The sequence below is a fragment of the Monodon monoceros genome, unplaced genomic scaffold (genome assembly GCF_005190385.1).
Source record: "Monodon monoceros isolate NGI ecotype Baffin Bay Population unplaced genomic scaffold, NGI_Narwhal_1 Super_Scaffold_20, whole genome shotgun sequence".
Taxonomy (NCBI): domain Eukaryota; kingdom Metazoa; phylum Chordata; class Mammalia; order Artiodactyla; family Monodontidae; genus Monodon; species Monodon monoceros.
Genome location: NW_021703777.1, coordinates 39,818,134 through 39,834,060, shown reverse-complemented (window position 1 = coordinate 39,834,060; position 15,927 = coordinate 39,818,134). Strand labels below are relative to the sequence as shown.

Below are 15,927 nucleotides of genomic sequence, written 5' to 3'. Positions count from 1 at the left end.
AAAGGAGCAAAAGTGTTGGCTAAATGTACCATAAGTGTCTTAGAATAGTTGTCTGTAGCCGTTTTCTCTATCTCTTAAACTTCTTAGAGGAAAGAGAGCTGAGTAGCTGTGGACCGAAATCTCCTGCTAGGAAACCAAACTACGAGAACCAAATTATGAGATTGACCCCTGAAATTGACTAATGACGTAAGGACATTTTATTGAGAGCAAAGAAGCATAAAGATTCATGTTAGTAAAATCTTTTATTTGGTTTATATTTTAAATGTAATACAAAATTTATAAGCCAGAAAATTTAATAGCAAGGAGAAACTAAGCTGGACCATTTAGCAAAACTAAGGGACAACACTCCTTAAAAATAAATCAAAGTTCAATTTTTTTTACCCCATTGATTGTGATTAAACATACCAATCATATTTCAATTGCAAAAAGTGGAGAAGCACTCAAGCTGAAGAGGTGTGGAGCTGGTTTTAGCTGCTTCAGTAAGAGCTCTTCACGAGGTCAGGAGAGAGACCACAGGAGAAAGGAAAGAAAAAAAAGAGCTCTTCACCTATAAGGGACAGACAAAAAATAGGGTTAAATTTTCTCAATCTACTTTTTAAATTTTAATAAAGGTCTAATTTTAGAATCATTTTAGATTTACAGAAGAGTTGCAAAGATAGTACAGAGAGTTCCCATATAACTTGCACCAGTTCCCTTATTGGTTAACATCTTACTGTGTTAGGTTTGTGACCACGAACCAATGTTGATAGATTATTAATCAAAGCCTATCCTTTATTCAGATTCCTCAGTTTTTACCTAATGTTCCTTTGCTGTTCCAGGATCCCATCTAGCTGGTGTATTACCTTTAGTCATCATATTTCCTTAGGCTCCTCTAAACTGCAATAGTTTCTCAAACATTCCTTGTTTTTGATGATCTTGACACTTTTGAGGAGAATCTGCCTCAATTTTTGTATTTTGTACAATGGGTCTCAATTTTTGTTTGTCTAATCTTTTTCTCATGGTTAGACTGGAGTTGTGGGGTTTTGAGAGGAAAACCCTAGAGGTAAGGTGCCAATCTCATCACATCATTTTAGGGGTACGTGCTATCAACAGGACACCACTGATGGTGTTAACTTTGATATTAACTGGCTGAGGTAGTTTTGTCAGGTTTTTCCACTGTGAAGTTAGTTTTTTCCCTCCTGTTCATACTATACATTTTGAAAGAAAGTTGCTATGCAAACCCACACTTAAGGGGTGGGGAATTATGCTCTATCTCCTTGGGGGAGGTGTACCTACATAAATTATTTAAAATTCTGTATTTCTGGGAGATTTGTCTATTCTCCCTTCCTTGTTTGTTTTTAACATTTTTATTGGCATATAATTGCTTTACAATGTTGTGTTAGTTTCTGCTATATAACAAAGTGAATCAGCTATATGTATACATATATCCCCATATCCCGTCCCTCTTGAGCCTCCTTCCCACCCTCCCTATACCCACCCCTCTAGGCGGTCACAAAGCACCGAGCTGATCTCCCTGTGCTATGCAGCTGCTTCCCACTAGCTAGCTATTTTACATTTGGTAGTGTATATATGTCCATGCCACTCTTTCACTTCGTCCCAGCTTACCCTTCCCCCTCCCCCTGTCCTCAAGTCCATTCTCTACCTCTGCATCTTTATTCCTGTCCTGTACCTAGGTTCATCAGAACCTTTTTTTTTTTCAGATTTCATATATATGTGTTAGCATATGGTATTTGTTTTTCTCTTTCTGACTTAATTCACTCTGTATGACAGACTCTAGGTCAATGCACCTCACTACAAATAACTCAAGTTCGTTTCTTTTTATGGCCAAGTACTATTCCATTGTATACATGTGCCACATCTTCTTTATCCATTCATCTCTTGATGGACATTTAGGTTGCTTCCATGTCCTGGCTATTACAAATAGTGTTGCAGTGAACACTGTGGTACGTGACTCTTTTTATTAATTAATTAATTAATTAATTTATAGGCTGCGTTGGGTCTTTGCTGCTGTGCATGGGCTCTCACTAGATGCGGCAAGTGGGGGCTACTCTTTGTTGCAGTGTGCATGCTTCTCACTGTGGTGGCTCCTCTTGTTGTGGAGCATGGACTCTAGGCGCACAGGCTTCAGTCATTGTGGCTCATGGGCTCTAGAATGCAGGTTCAGTAGTTGTGGTGCATGGGCTTTGCTGCTCTGAGACATGTGGGATCTTCCCGGACCAAGGCTCAAACCTGTGTCTCCTGCATTGGCAGGCGGATTCTTAACCACTGCACCACCAGGGAAGCCCCACGCCTCTTTTTGAATTATGGTTTTCTCAGGGTATATGCCCAGTAGTGGGATTGCTGGGTCATACGGTAGTTCTATTTTTAGTTTTTTGAGGAACCTCCATAATGTTCTCCATAGTGGCTGTATCAATTTACATTCCACCAACAGTGCAAGAGGGTTCCCATTTCTCCACACCCTCGCCAACATTTATTGTTTGTAGATTTTTTGATGATGGCCATTCTGACCACTGTGAGGTGATACCTCATTGTGGTTTTGATTTACATTTCTCTAATGATTAGTGATATTGAGCATCCTTTCATGTGTTTGTTGGCAATCTGTATATCTTCTTTGGAGAAATGTCTATTTAAGCCTTCTGCCCATTTTTGGATTGGGTTATTTGCTTTTTTGATATTGAGCTGCATGAGCTGCTTGTATATTTTGGAGATTAATGCTTTGTCTGTTGCTTCATTTGCAAATATTTTCTCCCATTCTGAATGCTGTCTTTTCATCTTGTTTATGGTTTCCTTTGCTGTGCAAAAGGTTTTAAGTTTCATTAGGTCCCATTTGTTTATTTTTGTTTTTATTTCCATTTCTCTAGGAGGTGGGTCAAAAAGGATCTTGCTGTGATTTATGTCATAGAGTGTTCTGCCTATGTTTTCCTCTAAGAGTTTAATAGTGTCTGGCCTTACATTTAGGTCTTTAATCCATTTTGAGTTTATTTTTTTATACAGTATTAGGGAGTGTTCTAATTTCATTCTTTTACATGTAGCTATCCAGTTTTCCCAGAACCACTTATTGAAGAGGCTGTCTTTTCTCCATTGTATATTCTTGCCTCCTTTGTCTAAGATAAGGTGACCATATGTGTGTGGGTTTATCTGTGCGCTTTCTATTCCATTCCATTGATCTATATTTCTGTTTTTGTGCCAGTACCATACTGTCTTGATTACTGTAGCTTTGTAGTATAGTCTGAAGTCAGGGAGCCTGATTCCTCCAGCTCCGTTTTTCTTTCTCAATATTGCTTTGGCTGTTCAGGGTCTTTTGTGTTTCCAAGCAAATTGTAAAAATTTTTGTTCTAGTTCTATGATAAATGCCATTGGTAGCTTGATAGGGATTGTACTGAATCTGTAGATTGCTTTGGGTAATATAGTAATTTTAACAATGTTGATTCTTCCACTCCAAGTACATGGTATATCTCTCCATCTGTCTGTATCGTCTTTAATTTCTTTCATCAGTGTCTTATAGTTTTCTGCATATGGGTCTTTTGTGTCCTTAGGAAGGTTTATTCCTAGGTATTTTATTCTTTTTGTTGCAGTGATAAATGGGATTGCTTCCTTAATTTCTCTTTCAGTTTTTTCATCATTAATGTATAGGAATGCAAGAGATTTCTGTACATTAATTGTGTAACCTGTTACTTTACCAAATTCATTGTTTAGTTCTAGTAGTTTTCTGGTAGCATCTTTAGGATTCTCTATGTATAGTATCATGTCATCTGCAAACAGTGACACTTTTACTTCTTCTTTTCTGATTTGTATTTCTTTTATTTCTTTTCCTTCTCTGATTGCTGTGGCTAAAACTTCCAAAACTATGTTGAATAACAGCGGTGAGTGTGGACAACCTTGTCTTGTTCCTGATCTTAGAGGAAATGGTTTCAGTGTTTCATCATTGAGAATGATGTTTGCTGTGGGTTTGTCATATATGGCCTTTATTATGTTGAGGTAGGTTCCCTCTCTGCCCACTTACTGGAGAGTTTTTATCATAAGTGGGTGTTGAATTTTGTCAAAAGGTTTTTCTGCATCTGTTGAGATTATCTTATGGTTTTTATCCTTCAATTTGTTAGTATGGTGTATCACATTGATTGAGTCGTGTATATTGAAGAATCCTTGCATTCCTGGGATAAACCCCACTTGATCATGGTGTATGATCCTTTTAATGTGCTGTTGGATTCTGTTTGCTAGTATTTTGTTGAGGATTTTTGCATCTATGTTCATCAGTGATATTGGTCTGTAGTTTTCTTTTTTTGTGTGACATCTTTGTCTGGTTTTGGTATCAGAGTGATGGTGGCCTTGTAGAACGTGATTGAGAGTGTTCCTTCCTCTGCTATATTTTGGAAGAATTTGAGAAGGATAGGTGTCAGCTCTCCTCTAAATGTTTGATAGAATTCGCCTGTGAAGCCATCTGCTCCTGGGCTTTTGTTTGTTGGAAGATTATTGATCACAGTTTCAATTTCACTTCTTGTGATTGGTCTGTTCATAGTTTCTGTTACTTCCTGGTTCGTCTTGGAAGGTTGTACTTTTCTGAGAATTTGTCCATTTCTTCCAGGTTGTCCATTTTATTGGCATATAGCTGCTTGTAGTAGTCTCTCATGGTCCTTTGTATTTATGCAGTGTCAGTTGTTATTTCTCCTTTTTCGTTTCTAATTCTATTGATTTGAGTCTTCTCCCTTTTTTTCTTAATGAGACTGGCTAATGGTTTATCAATTTTGTTTATCTTTTCAAAGAACCAGCTTTTAGTTTTATTGATCTTTGCTATCTTTCCTTCATTTCTTTTTCAATTATTTCTGATCTGATCTTTATGATTTCTTTCCTTCTGCTAACTTTGGGGGTTTTTTGTTCTTCTTTCTCTAATTGCTTTAGGTGTAAGGTTAGGTTGTTTATTTGAGATTTCTCTTGTTTTTTGCAGTAGGATTGTATTGCTATAAACTACCCTCTTAGAACTGCTTTTGCTGCATCCCATAGGTTTTGTGTTGTATTTTCATTGTCATTTGTTTCTAGGTATTTTTTGATGTCCTCTTTGATTTCTTCAGTGATCTCTTGGTTATTTAGTAGTGTACTGTTGAGCCTCCATGTGTTTGTAGTTTTTACAGATTTTTTCCCTCTAATTTGATATCTAGTCTCATAATATTGTGGTCATAAAAGATAATTGATATGATTTCAATTTTCTTAAATTTACCAAGGTTTTATTTGTGACCCAAGATATGATCAATCCTGGAAAATGTTCCATGGACACTTGAGAAGAAAGTGTATTCTGTTTTTTTTTCATGGAATGTCCTATAAATATCAATTAAGTATATTTGGTCTAATGTGTCTTTTAAAGCTTGTGTTTAGTTATTTTCATTTTGGATGATCTGTCCATTGGTGAAAGTGGGGTGTTAAAGTCCCCTACTATTATTGTGTTACTGTCAATTTCCCCTTTTTTTTTTTTTTTTGCGGTACGTGGGCCTCTCACTGTTGTGGCCTCTCCCTTTGTGGAGCACAGGCTCCGGACGTGCAGGCTCAGTAGCCATGGCTCACGGGCCCAGCCACTCCGCAGCATGTGGGATCTTCCCGGACCGGGGCACGAACCCATGTCCCCTGCATTGGCAGGTGGACTCTCAACCACTGCGCCACCAGGGAAGCCCTCAATTTCCCCTTTTATGGCTGTTAGCATTTGTCTTATGTATTGAGGTGCTCCTATGTTGGGTGCATAAATATTTACAGTTGTTATACCTTCTTCTTGGATTGATCCCTTGATCATTATGTAGTGTCCTTCTTTGTCTCTTGTAATAGTCTTTATTTTAAAGTCTATTTTGTCTGATATGAGAATTGCTACTCCAGCTTTCTTTTGATTTCAGTTTGCATGGAATATCTTTTTCCATCCCCTCACTTTCAGTCTGCATGTGTCCCTAGGTCTGAAGTGGTCTCTTGTAGACAGCATATATATGGGTCTTGTTTTTGTGTCCATTCAGCCAGTCTGTGTCTTTTGTTTGGAGCACTGAATCCATTTACATTTAAGGTAATTATCGTTACGTATGTTCCTCTTACCATTTTCTTAATTGTTTTGGGTTTGTTATTGTAGGTCTTTTCCTTTTCTTGTGTTTCCTGCCTAGAGAAGTTCCTTTAGCATTTGTTGTAAAGCTGGTTTGGTGGTGCTGAATTCTCTTAACTTTTGCTTGTCTGTAAAGGTTTTGATTTCTCTGTTGAATCTGAATGAGATCCTTGCTGGGTAGAGCAATCTTGGTTGTAGGTTTTTCTCTTTCATCACTTTAAATATGTCCTGCCACTCCCTTCTGGCTTGCAGAGTTTCTGTTGAAAGTTCAGCTGTTAACCTTATGGGGTTTCCCTTGTATGTTATTTGTTGGTTTTCCCTTGATGCTTTTAATATTTTTCCTTTGTATTTAATTTTTGATAGTTCGATTAATATGTGTCTTGGTGTGTTTCTCCTTGGAGTTATCCTGTATGGGACTCTGTGCTTCCTGGACTTGACTGACTATTTCCTTTCCCATGTTAGGGAAGTTTTCAACTATAATCTCTTCAAATATTTTCTCAGTCCCTTTCTTTTTCTCTTCTTCTTCTGGGACCCCTATAATTTGAATGTTGGTGCATTTAATGTTGTCCCAGAGGTCTCTGAGACTGTCCTCAATTCTTTTCATTCTTTTTTCTTTATTCTGCTCTGCAGTAGTTATTTCCACTATTTTATCTTCCAGGTCACTTATCCGTTCTTCTCCCTCTGTTATTCTGCTATTGATTCCTTCTAGAGAATTTTTAATTTCATTTATTGTGTTGTTCATCATTGTTCATTTGCTCTTTAGTTCTTCTAGGTCCTTGTTAAACATTTCTTTGATTTTCTCCGTTCTATTTCCAAGATTTTGGATCAACTTTACTATCATTACTCTGAATTATTTTTCAGGTAGACTGCCTATTTCCTCTTCATTTGTTTGGTCTGGTGGGTTTTTACCTTGTTCCTTCATCAGCTGCATATTTCTCTGTTTTCCTATTTGTTTAACCTACTGTGTTTGGGGTCTCCTTTTCGCAGGCTGCAGGTTCGTAGTTCCCGTTGTTTTTGGTGTCTGCCCCCAGTGGGTGAGGTTTGTTCAGTGGCTTATTTAGGCTTCCTGGTGGAGGGGACTGGTATCTGTGTTCTGGCGGTTGGGGCTATATCTTGTCCTTTTGGCAGGCAGGGCCATGTCTGGTGGTGTGTTTTGGAGTGTCTGTGAAATTAGTATGACTTTAGGCAGCTTCTCTGTTGATGGGTAGGGTTGTGTTCCCGTCTTGCTAGTTGTTTGGCATGGTGTGTTCAGCACTGGAGCTTGCTGACCATTGGGTGGAGCTGTGTCTTAGTGTTGAGATGAAGATCTCGGAGAGCTCTAACCAATTGATATTATGTGGGGCCGGGAGGTCTCTGGTGGTCCAATGTCCTGGACTCGGCCCTCCCACCTCGGAGGCTCAGGCCCGAGACCCGGCCAGAGCACCAAGACCCTGCCAGCCATACAGCTCAGAAGAAAAGGAAGAGAGAAAAAAACAAAAACAAAAAACGAACAGACAGAGCCCTAGGAAAAATGGTAAAAGCAAACCTATACAGACAAAATCACACAAAGAGGCATACACATACACACTCACAAAAAAGAGAAAAGGGAAAAAAAATATATGTGTATGTATATATATATATATATATATATATGGAAGAGAGCAACCAAACCCCAGTAAACAAATCCACCAATGATAATAAGCACTAAATACTAAACTAAGATAAACATAAAACCAGAAAAAAAATAATGCAGAAAGCAAACCCCAAGTGTGCAGTTGCTCCCAAAGTCCACTGCCTCTATTTTGGGAACATTCGTTATCTGTTTAGGTATTCTTCAGATGTAGGGTTTATCAGGTTGGTTGTGGGGATTTAATCTGCTTCTCCTGAGGCTGCACAGAGAAATTTCCCTTTCTCTTATTCTTTCATACAGCTTCTGGGGTTCAGCTTTGGCTTTGGCCCCAACTCTGTGAGTAGGCCCCCCTCAGGAGTCTGTTCCTTGCCCAGAGAGCTGCGGGTTGGCTCTCTTGCTCTCTAAGGCCAGGGGGAGGGAGGGGTACGGTAGTCATCATTGGGATGTGGGGCGAGCCTGAGGCGGCAGAGGCCAGCATGACGTTGCACCAGCCTGAGGCACGCTGTGTATTCTCCCGGGGAAGTTGTCCCTGGATCCCGGGACCCTGGCAGTGTCGGGCTGCACAAGCTCCCAGGGAGTGTGTGGATAGTGACCTGTGCTGGCACACAGGATTCTTGGTGGCAGCGGCAGCAGTGTTAGCAGTTCAGTCCCGTTCTGTGGTCCGAGCTGATAGCCGTGGCTCACGCCCATCTCTGGAGCTCGCTTAGGCAGTGTTCTGCCTTCTGTGGGCACACTGGGAAGGAATCCTCACTCCACGCACACCCCAAAACAAAGGTCTCTTGCCTCTCTGGCAGGTCCAGACTTTTTTCGGACTCCCTCCTGGCTAGCCGTGGTGCACTAACACCCTGCAGACTGTGTTCACGCCGCCAACCCCAGTCCTCTCCCTGCGCTGTGACCGAAGCCCGAGACTCAGCTCCCAGTCCCCCCTCCCCGCCCCAGCGGGTGAGCAGACAAGCCTCTCGGGCTGTTGAGTGCTGGTCGGCCCCGATCCTCTGTGCGGGAATCTCTCCACTTTGCCCTCCGCACCCCTGTTGCTGTGTTCTCCTCCACGGCTCCGAAGCTTCCCACCTCCGCCCCTCGCAGTCTCCGCCCGCGAAGGGGCTTCTAGTGTGTGGAAACCTTGCCTCCTTCACGGCTCCCTCCCACTGGTGCAGGTCCCGTCCCTATCCTTTTGTCTCTGTTTTTTCTTTTTTCTTTTGCCCTACCCAGGTACGTGGGGACTTTCTTGCCTTTTGGGAGGTCTGAGGTCTTCTGCCAGCATTCAGTGGGTGTTCTATAGTTGTTCCACGTGTAGATATATTTCTGATGTATTTGTGGGGAGAAAGGTGATCTCCGTGTCTTACTCTTCCTCTCCATCTTGAAGGTCTCCTGCACTGATCTGTTTGTTTGTTTAGCGCTGCACGGCATGTGGGATCTTAGTTCCCTAACCAGCGATTGAACCTGCGCTCCCTGCATTGGAAGCACAGAGTCCTAATCACTGAACCCCAGGGAAGTCCCTGCATTAGTGTATTTTTGAAGAAAACTTATTCTTACATATAGGTTGGTCACAGTAATGAATAATATTGCCATTACATACATATCAGTATGGACTGATACTCAGATATTTATTTTATACTTTGGGTTATAATCCAATACTACCTTATTTTGTTGCTCAAGTTGTTCCAGTTTTGGCTACTGGGAACTTTTTCAGTTCGTTCTTGTATCCCTTTGTCTCAATCTGTTTTTAACGTAAATCACATTATTCTTTTATCTTTATCTCTTTATTCTCCCATTTCAGATATTTGTATATCTAAAGTGTTATTGTCAATGAATAATGTAGGGTCCAAGCTGATGAGCAGGAGTCGGGACCACCAAGATATTTTATGTCAAACCAGCTCAAAGTTTCAGTGAGATAATTTCCTTGAGGTTAAAAAAAAAGCTCAAATGCCAAGATTTATTATTGTATACGTGTGGGTAGATATTTTTTCCAAACAGTCTCATGTGCTTATTTAGGTAAAGTGTTGAAATGGTGTAAGGCCAAATCTTTGCTTTTGATCTCATCCTGTCCAGTCTGTGCCACATGCCATTACCGGGTTAGTTTTTCTAAAGTATAAGTCTACATATGTTACTCCTTTATAGCCTGCAATAACTCCTTAGTGCTTACCAAATAAAAGGCCAAATCATTAGCCCAGTATTCACTACATTGCATGCCAAGGCCCCAAATCAGTTTTTAAAATCTTTCATTTCTCATTATTTTCCTACTTATACCATATGTCCCTGCCAAGTCAAACCTAAGCTCAAAAAGATGTTTTTTCCTTTTTTTGCCTCTATAGTTTCACTAATGTTGCTGATGGGAAGCAACACCCATTTCTATTCATCCTGTGTCAAAAATCTTCCCTTTTCCCCATCCAATCCATTTCTACCATTGTCTGTCCTGCCCTGTGGTCTGGGAGGCTGACCTGTGGTGCCCAGCAATACTGTTCTTCTCTCTGCCTTCCTGGTGGGTTCAACCAATGGGAAGCCCAGAAGGACATCAGAAAATGAGGTCAGGGTAGTTTTCCCCTTGTTTCCTTCCTGAGGGGTTACCCCAGGCTGCTCAGGTCCTCTCAGGGCAGCCGTCACACAGCTTTCTCCTTTGAGATGCAGGTAACTGCTCCCTCCCATCCTCCCGAGGCCTAGGGATGGTAACGGTTCAGCTGTTGTTGCACAATCCCCTGTCATTTCCCTGTACCTCCCACCCACACCTTTGTAAATGGTCTTCATTAAATCCTTGTATTATCACAGTTTGAGTGCCATCTATTTCCTCTTGTGACCCTGATGCTCACTTCCTCTTTAGAATTAAAACCACTTCTTTCAAGAAACTTTCGCTTACACTTCTCACAGGATATCATCTTTCCTTCCTCTGAGCATAAAATAGCACTTCATCTAAAGGCATTATTCAAAGTTTGCATTTTATTTGAGGGATTTTCTAATGCCTTCTTTTTGAGTATAAAGTCTCTAAGGGGAAGAGGACCAGCTTATTTCCCTTCATTCCCCACAGTCCCTAACAGTATCCTGCATGGTACATACTTGAGGCATTATTTGCTAAATACATGAATATTTGAAAACATATCTTCCAAGAGTTATGTTTGTTAACTTATACAAAGTTCTCATTCACTTGAGAAAGGAAGTGGATTTTTGCAAAGAATGGGAAAATTAATGTTTTCTTCCCATACTCAAGATACGTTCTATAGAAGACTGACAAAATCATGTTGATTTCTACTTTACTATATCCTCAATAGCTAATTCTGAGAATCTTGGAAAAATGAGTTGGAAATGACTTGACTGAATTTCAGATGATGACATTCTACAGAACATTTCCAAATATTCTGTATTCTATTCCACCTCTTTCAAAGTTCACCTTCTCTTTCCTGTTTAACCTCACCTCATTATTTATAGATGCATTATGCCACAATTAATCCAAATATTACATAGCGTAATTTTCATTTGCTCTACTACTTTATAATTATTTACCAGTTTCTTTCATCAATTTGTTTGTATTAGCAGGGAAAGTGCTTTCCACTTCTTTTGTATCTCACCACACTCTTGTATTTTGCAAGTGGTGCTTCATTAATAGACCATCAGAATTCTGAGAAGTCTAGAGAAGTCACCATCCCTTTATTTGCTAAAATATAGTTTCAAAATATAGAGTTCTTTTTTTGAACTAAATGTTTGTGTCCCCCCAGCCACAAAACTCATATGTTGAAACCCTAACCCCCAGTGTGATGGTATTAGGAGGTGAAGCCTTTGGGAAGTAATTAGGTTTAGATGAGATCATGAAGGTGAGGGCCCCATGATGGGAATACTGTCCTCATATGAAGAAAGGCCAAAACTCTCTCTCTCTCTCTCCAATATTTGAGGACACAGCAAAAAGGTGGCCAACTGCAAGCTAGGAAGAGCATCCTCACCAAGGAACCGAACTGGCTCATACTTGATCTTGGACTTCCCAGCATTCAGAACTATGAGAAATAAATTCCTGTTGTTTAACCTGTTTAAGCTATGTTACTTTGTTATGGCAGCCCAAACAAGCTTTCTTCATTTGAAGAAATCAAAGTCAATCTTTATATTAAGATAACATTTGAGAGACTTAAATAATTGTTATTATTGAATTATTATTCAAAATAATGCTTAGTTTACAAAGCCCTTGATTATATTTCTCAACATTCACAGATTCTGGGACTTACCATTGTTTTTTTAGAAAGTATGCATGGCTCTCCTTCTGTTGATGTCTCTCTTGATTTGGCAAAGAGAACACAGAGGACAGAAAAGGGTCACCATATAGTCATCACAAATGGATCCCTGTTTGAAAATATAAAAGAAACAGAAATGTAAAATCCACCTATTTGGGAATTAAGACTTGTGGATTTTCAAGACATTTTGAAGAGAAGCAGAAGGCATTGATCCTTTGAATTTGGAGTTTGGATGGATACATTCAGGAAAATGTTAGTTGATTTCTCTATATAGCTCCTGTCTCTTCTTATGAAATCAAATGTTTTCCTATACTCTGTGATATTGAAAATAGAAGATATCTAACCAAACTATCAATATGAGGGTAAAATAAGGAGTTTCAAAAGTAAAATCTCTTTTCTCCTCTACCCTCTCTCTTTCTCAGGAAGCTACTAGAGGATGCCTCCACCAAAGTGAAGGAGCAAACCAAGAAAGGTATAAGAAACCAGAGACTAACATGGGGGAGCGGTTAATGGAATCTCCAGTCATGGCGAAGGAGATCTCAGGGCAAAAGCAGAGCACCAGGAGTGAAAAGCATCTAGTTCAAAGGGTAGTGGGTCAGGGAGTGATTTCATCAAGGAGATGAAAATGATAGAATGTCTGATATATTGAATGTTTGGGGAAGAGATTTAGAAAACTGGGAAAGAGTTTGGGACTGCACTACTCTTAAGTAAATGAAAAACTCCTAATGAAAAAGCCAAACATTATTAATAGTAGGAAAAACAAAGTTTAGTAGAAAAGGCAATCATAGTTCACTACACGATTCAACTCAACTCTGAAGAGCAAGCAGAGCTATCATAATATAAATACTAAATACGGATTTAACCAAAATTATATATAACTATATTGGAAGGAGTGAGGTAGGGGTAGGGTGCATGTCCATGGTGGGGAAGGGGGATAAAACAGAACTAAATTCTCATCTTCCACAGTAGGAAGTCCAGAGACAATGCCCCAAACTGCAAAGTCAAAAAGTAGCAATACAAGTCTACTATTTGGAGATACGGAGGTAAACACCCAAAGATCAGCCTTGGGAAATAGGAAGTAGGGGAGAGAAGTTTGGGGAGTACTGTTTTCCTTAACAAACCTTATAAATTAGATAATTTTAAAAACTATGTGCTTGCAGAGCTTTGTTAACTAAAATGAAAGCTGTACTAGAAAACAGGGATTGGGGGATTTAGTGAGCCAGAAATCATGAGCAATTTTTGGAAAAAAAAATGAAGCAGATGGGATTACATTGATGGAGAAAGTAAAACAGAGCTAAGGAACATGAAACCTAACATAGTCAGAGGCACGGTATTAGATAAACCCCAAACCAAAAACTCTCAGTTCAGAAAGGAGGAAGAATGGGTGGGGGAATGAAAGATGAGTGGTTAACTGATGCCACCTTGAGCAGCTGGGCCAGCCCAGAGCTGCCAGCTGTGGCCTTGCCTGGAACACAGCCTGCAGAGCAGTTTAACAGATGACCCTAATGTGGGCTTTGGGGCCCCAGAAGAGAAGAGGGGTGAGATAAGTGGGGCAGCTATTCACCTATCACGTAAGAGGCCAGACTCTCAGAGACTCACCACAAACACACTAAAAGAAATAATAAAAGGTAAAGACATTTTAGCACAGCTGAGAAATCTAAATCACTCCCACCCATGAGATAGCCAAATTATTTTACGTTTGGTATTCATCAAATGGTATTTTTTTCCTTCTTTTCATTTTTGGCTGAATAGACCTTTCCTGGTTCCTTTTGTTCCCTTTAGTAGTTTTAGATGTTCCACAACTAATTTTTATTAGCAATGACCCTTAAATTTTTACCCACAACTTAACATTGTATATTAAAAAATTTTTTTTGACATCTTTATTGGAGTATAATTGCTTTACAATGTTGTGTTAGTTTCTGCTTTATAACAAAGTGAATCAGCTATACATATACATATGTTCCCGTATCTCCTCCCTCTTGCATCTCCCTCCCTCCCTCCCTATCCCAACCCTCTAGGTGGTTGCAAAGCACCCAGCTGATCTCCCTGTGCTCTGTGGCTGCTTCCCACTAGCTATTTTACATTTGGTAGTGTATATAAGTCCATGCCACTCTCTCACTTTGTCCCAGCTTACCCTTCCTCCTCCTCATGTCAAGTCCATTCTCTACATCTGTGTCTTTATTCCTGTCCTGCCCCTAGGTTCTTCAGAACCATTTCTTTTCTTTTTTTTAAGATTCCATATATATATGTTAGCATACAGTATGTGTTTTTCTCTTTCTGACTTACTTCACTGTATGACAGACTCTAGGTCCATCCATCTCACTACAAATAACTCAATTTTGCTTCTTTTTATGGCTGAGTAATATTCCATTGTATATATGTGCCACATCTTCTTTATCCATTCATCGGTTGATGGACATTTAGGTTGCTTCCATGTTCTGGCTATTAACATTATATTTATCTTGAGATTCATCAACGTTGTTGTGGGTATCAATAGTTCATTCCTTTTTATTGCTAAGTAGTATTCTATTATATGGATAGATCACAATTTGTTTATCCATTCACCTGCTGGGGGACATTTGGGTGGTTTTTAGTTTTTGGCTATTACAAGCAAAACTGCTCCGAACATTTGTGTACAAGTCTTAGTATGGATATATATTTTTGTAGGGTAAATATCTAGAAGCAGAATGGCTGGGCCAAAAAGTAGGTGTATATTTAACTTTTTAAGAAACTGTATTTTACATTCCAATCAGCAGTGCATGAGAGTTTCAGTTCCTCCATATCTGCTCACACTTGGTGTGGTTTAGGCTGATTAATTTTAGCTATCCCAATAGGTGTGTAGCGGTATCTCATTGTGGTTTTAATTTGCATTTCTCTAATGACTGATGATATTGAACATCTTCTTATGTTCTTATTGGCCATTCAAATGTTTTCTTTTTTTTCCTAATTTTATTGTTTGGGTTAAAAATATATACTTAACATGAGATCTACCCTCTTAACACATTTAAGTTTACACAACACAACGATTTGAAGAATCCCAGAATAATTATACTGAGTGAAAGAAGCTACACACTGTATAGTTCTATTATATAAAATGGTAGAAAACGAAAACTAATCTATAGTGACAGAAAGCATATTGGTGGTTACTTGGGGAAGAGGGGAGGGGAAAGAAGGAAAGATTACAAAGGGATGTGAGTAAATTTTGGGGGTGATGAATATGTTCACTATTTTGACTGTGAGGTTTCACAGGTATATACATATGTCTAAACTTATCAAATTGTTCATTTTAAATATATGCAGTTTATTGTAAGTCAGTTATACCTCAGTAATGTTCTTTTTATAAAAAAATGTGTATTTATCTATCAATGCCAGACAAAGCCTTTAGAATATCTTTGTTTCTTCCTCTTCCTTCCAATCTTCCAAATTTTGTCAAAACCAACTAAAGTTTTAGTTTCAGACTGTTATTAATTTTTCAAACTCCTAATGAACATTAAAAAAAATTGATTATGTACTAAGCCTTTAAAAAAGTTGATAACTTTCATGTTAAATAGTCATAGCGTAATAGATAAAGAGCTCCTACAAATCAATTAGAAAAGACAACTCAATAAAACAATGAACAAAGTATATGTACAGATAATTTATAGAAGAAATGAAAAGAACAATAAATTTTCAAAAAGTTGCTTGATCTATCTAATAAAAATTTAACTAAAACAACAAGGAAATATCATTTTTGCCTCTCCGACAGGCAACATGAAAAAATATTATATTGGCACACATATAATATTAATAAGTTATAAATTGATATAATCTTTTTGAAGGGATACTTGGCAGTATTTTTCAAATTTTAAATGTGCATATCCTGTGATCTGTCAATCTAATCTAGTACATTATTCTACAAAAATACCAGTGCATGTACAAAATCATATACGTACAACTATTTAAACTGCAATATCACTTAACCTTTCATCAATAAGGAAGTGATTAAGTATGTTATCTCTATGATGGAATACTATGCAGATATTAAAAAAAATCTGTATTACAGA

At 38.8% G+C, this 15,927-nt stretch overlaps 1 protein-coding gene across 1 annotated transcript in view; it reads right to left on the bottom strand.

The window, feature by feature from the left end:
* Positions 1–223: 223 nt before the first annotated feature.
* LOC114902687 (placenta-specific gene 8 protein) overlaps positions 224–15,927 on the bottom strand; it is a 33,070-nt gene continuing 17,366 nt past the window's right edge. Inside the window, exons 4-5 of the mRNA XM_029235155.1 lie at positions 11,879–11,993; positions 224–547 (exon numbers count right to left, since the gene is read on the bottom strand). Of these exons, the coding sequence (XP_029090988.1) occupies positions 11,889–11,993 (105 nt within the window). The 3' untranslated portion in view covers positions 224–547; positions 11,879–11,888. The remainder of the gene's footprint in view (positions 548–11,878; positions 11,994–15,927) is intronic.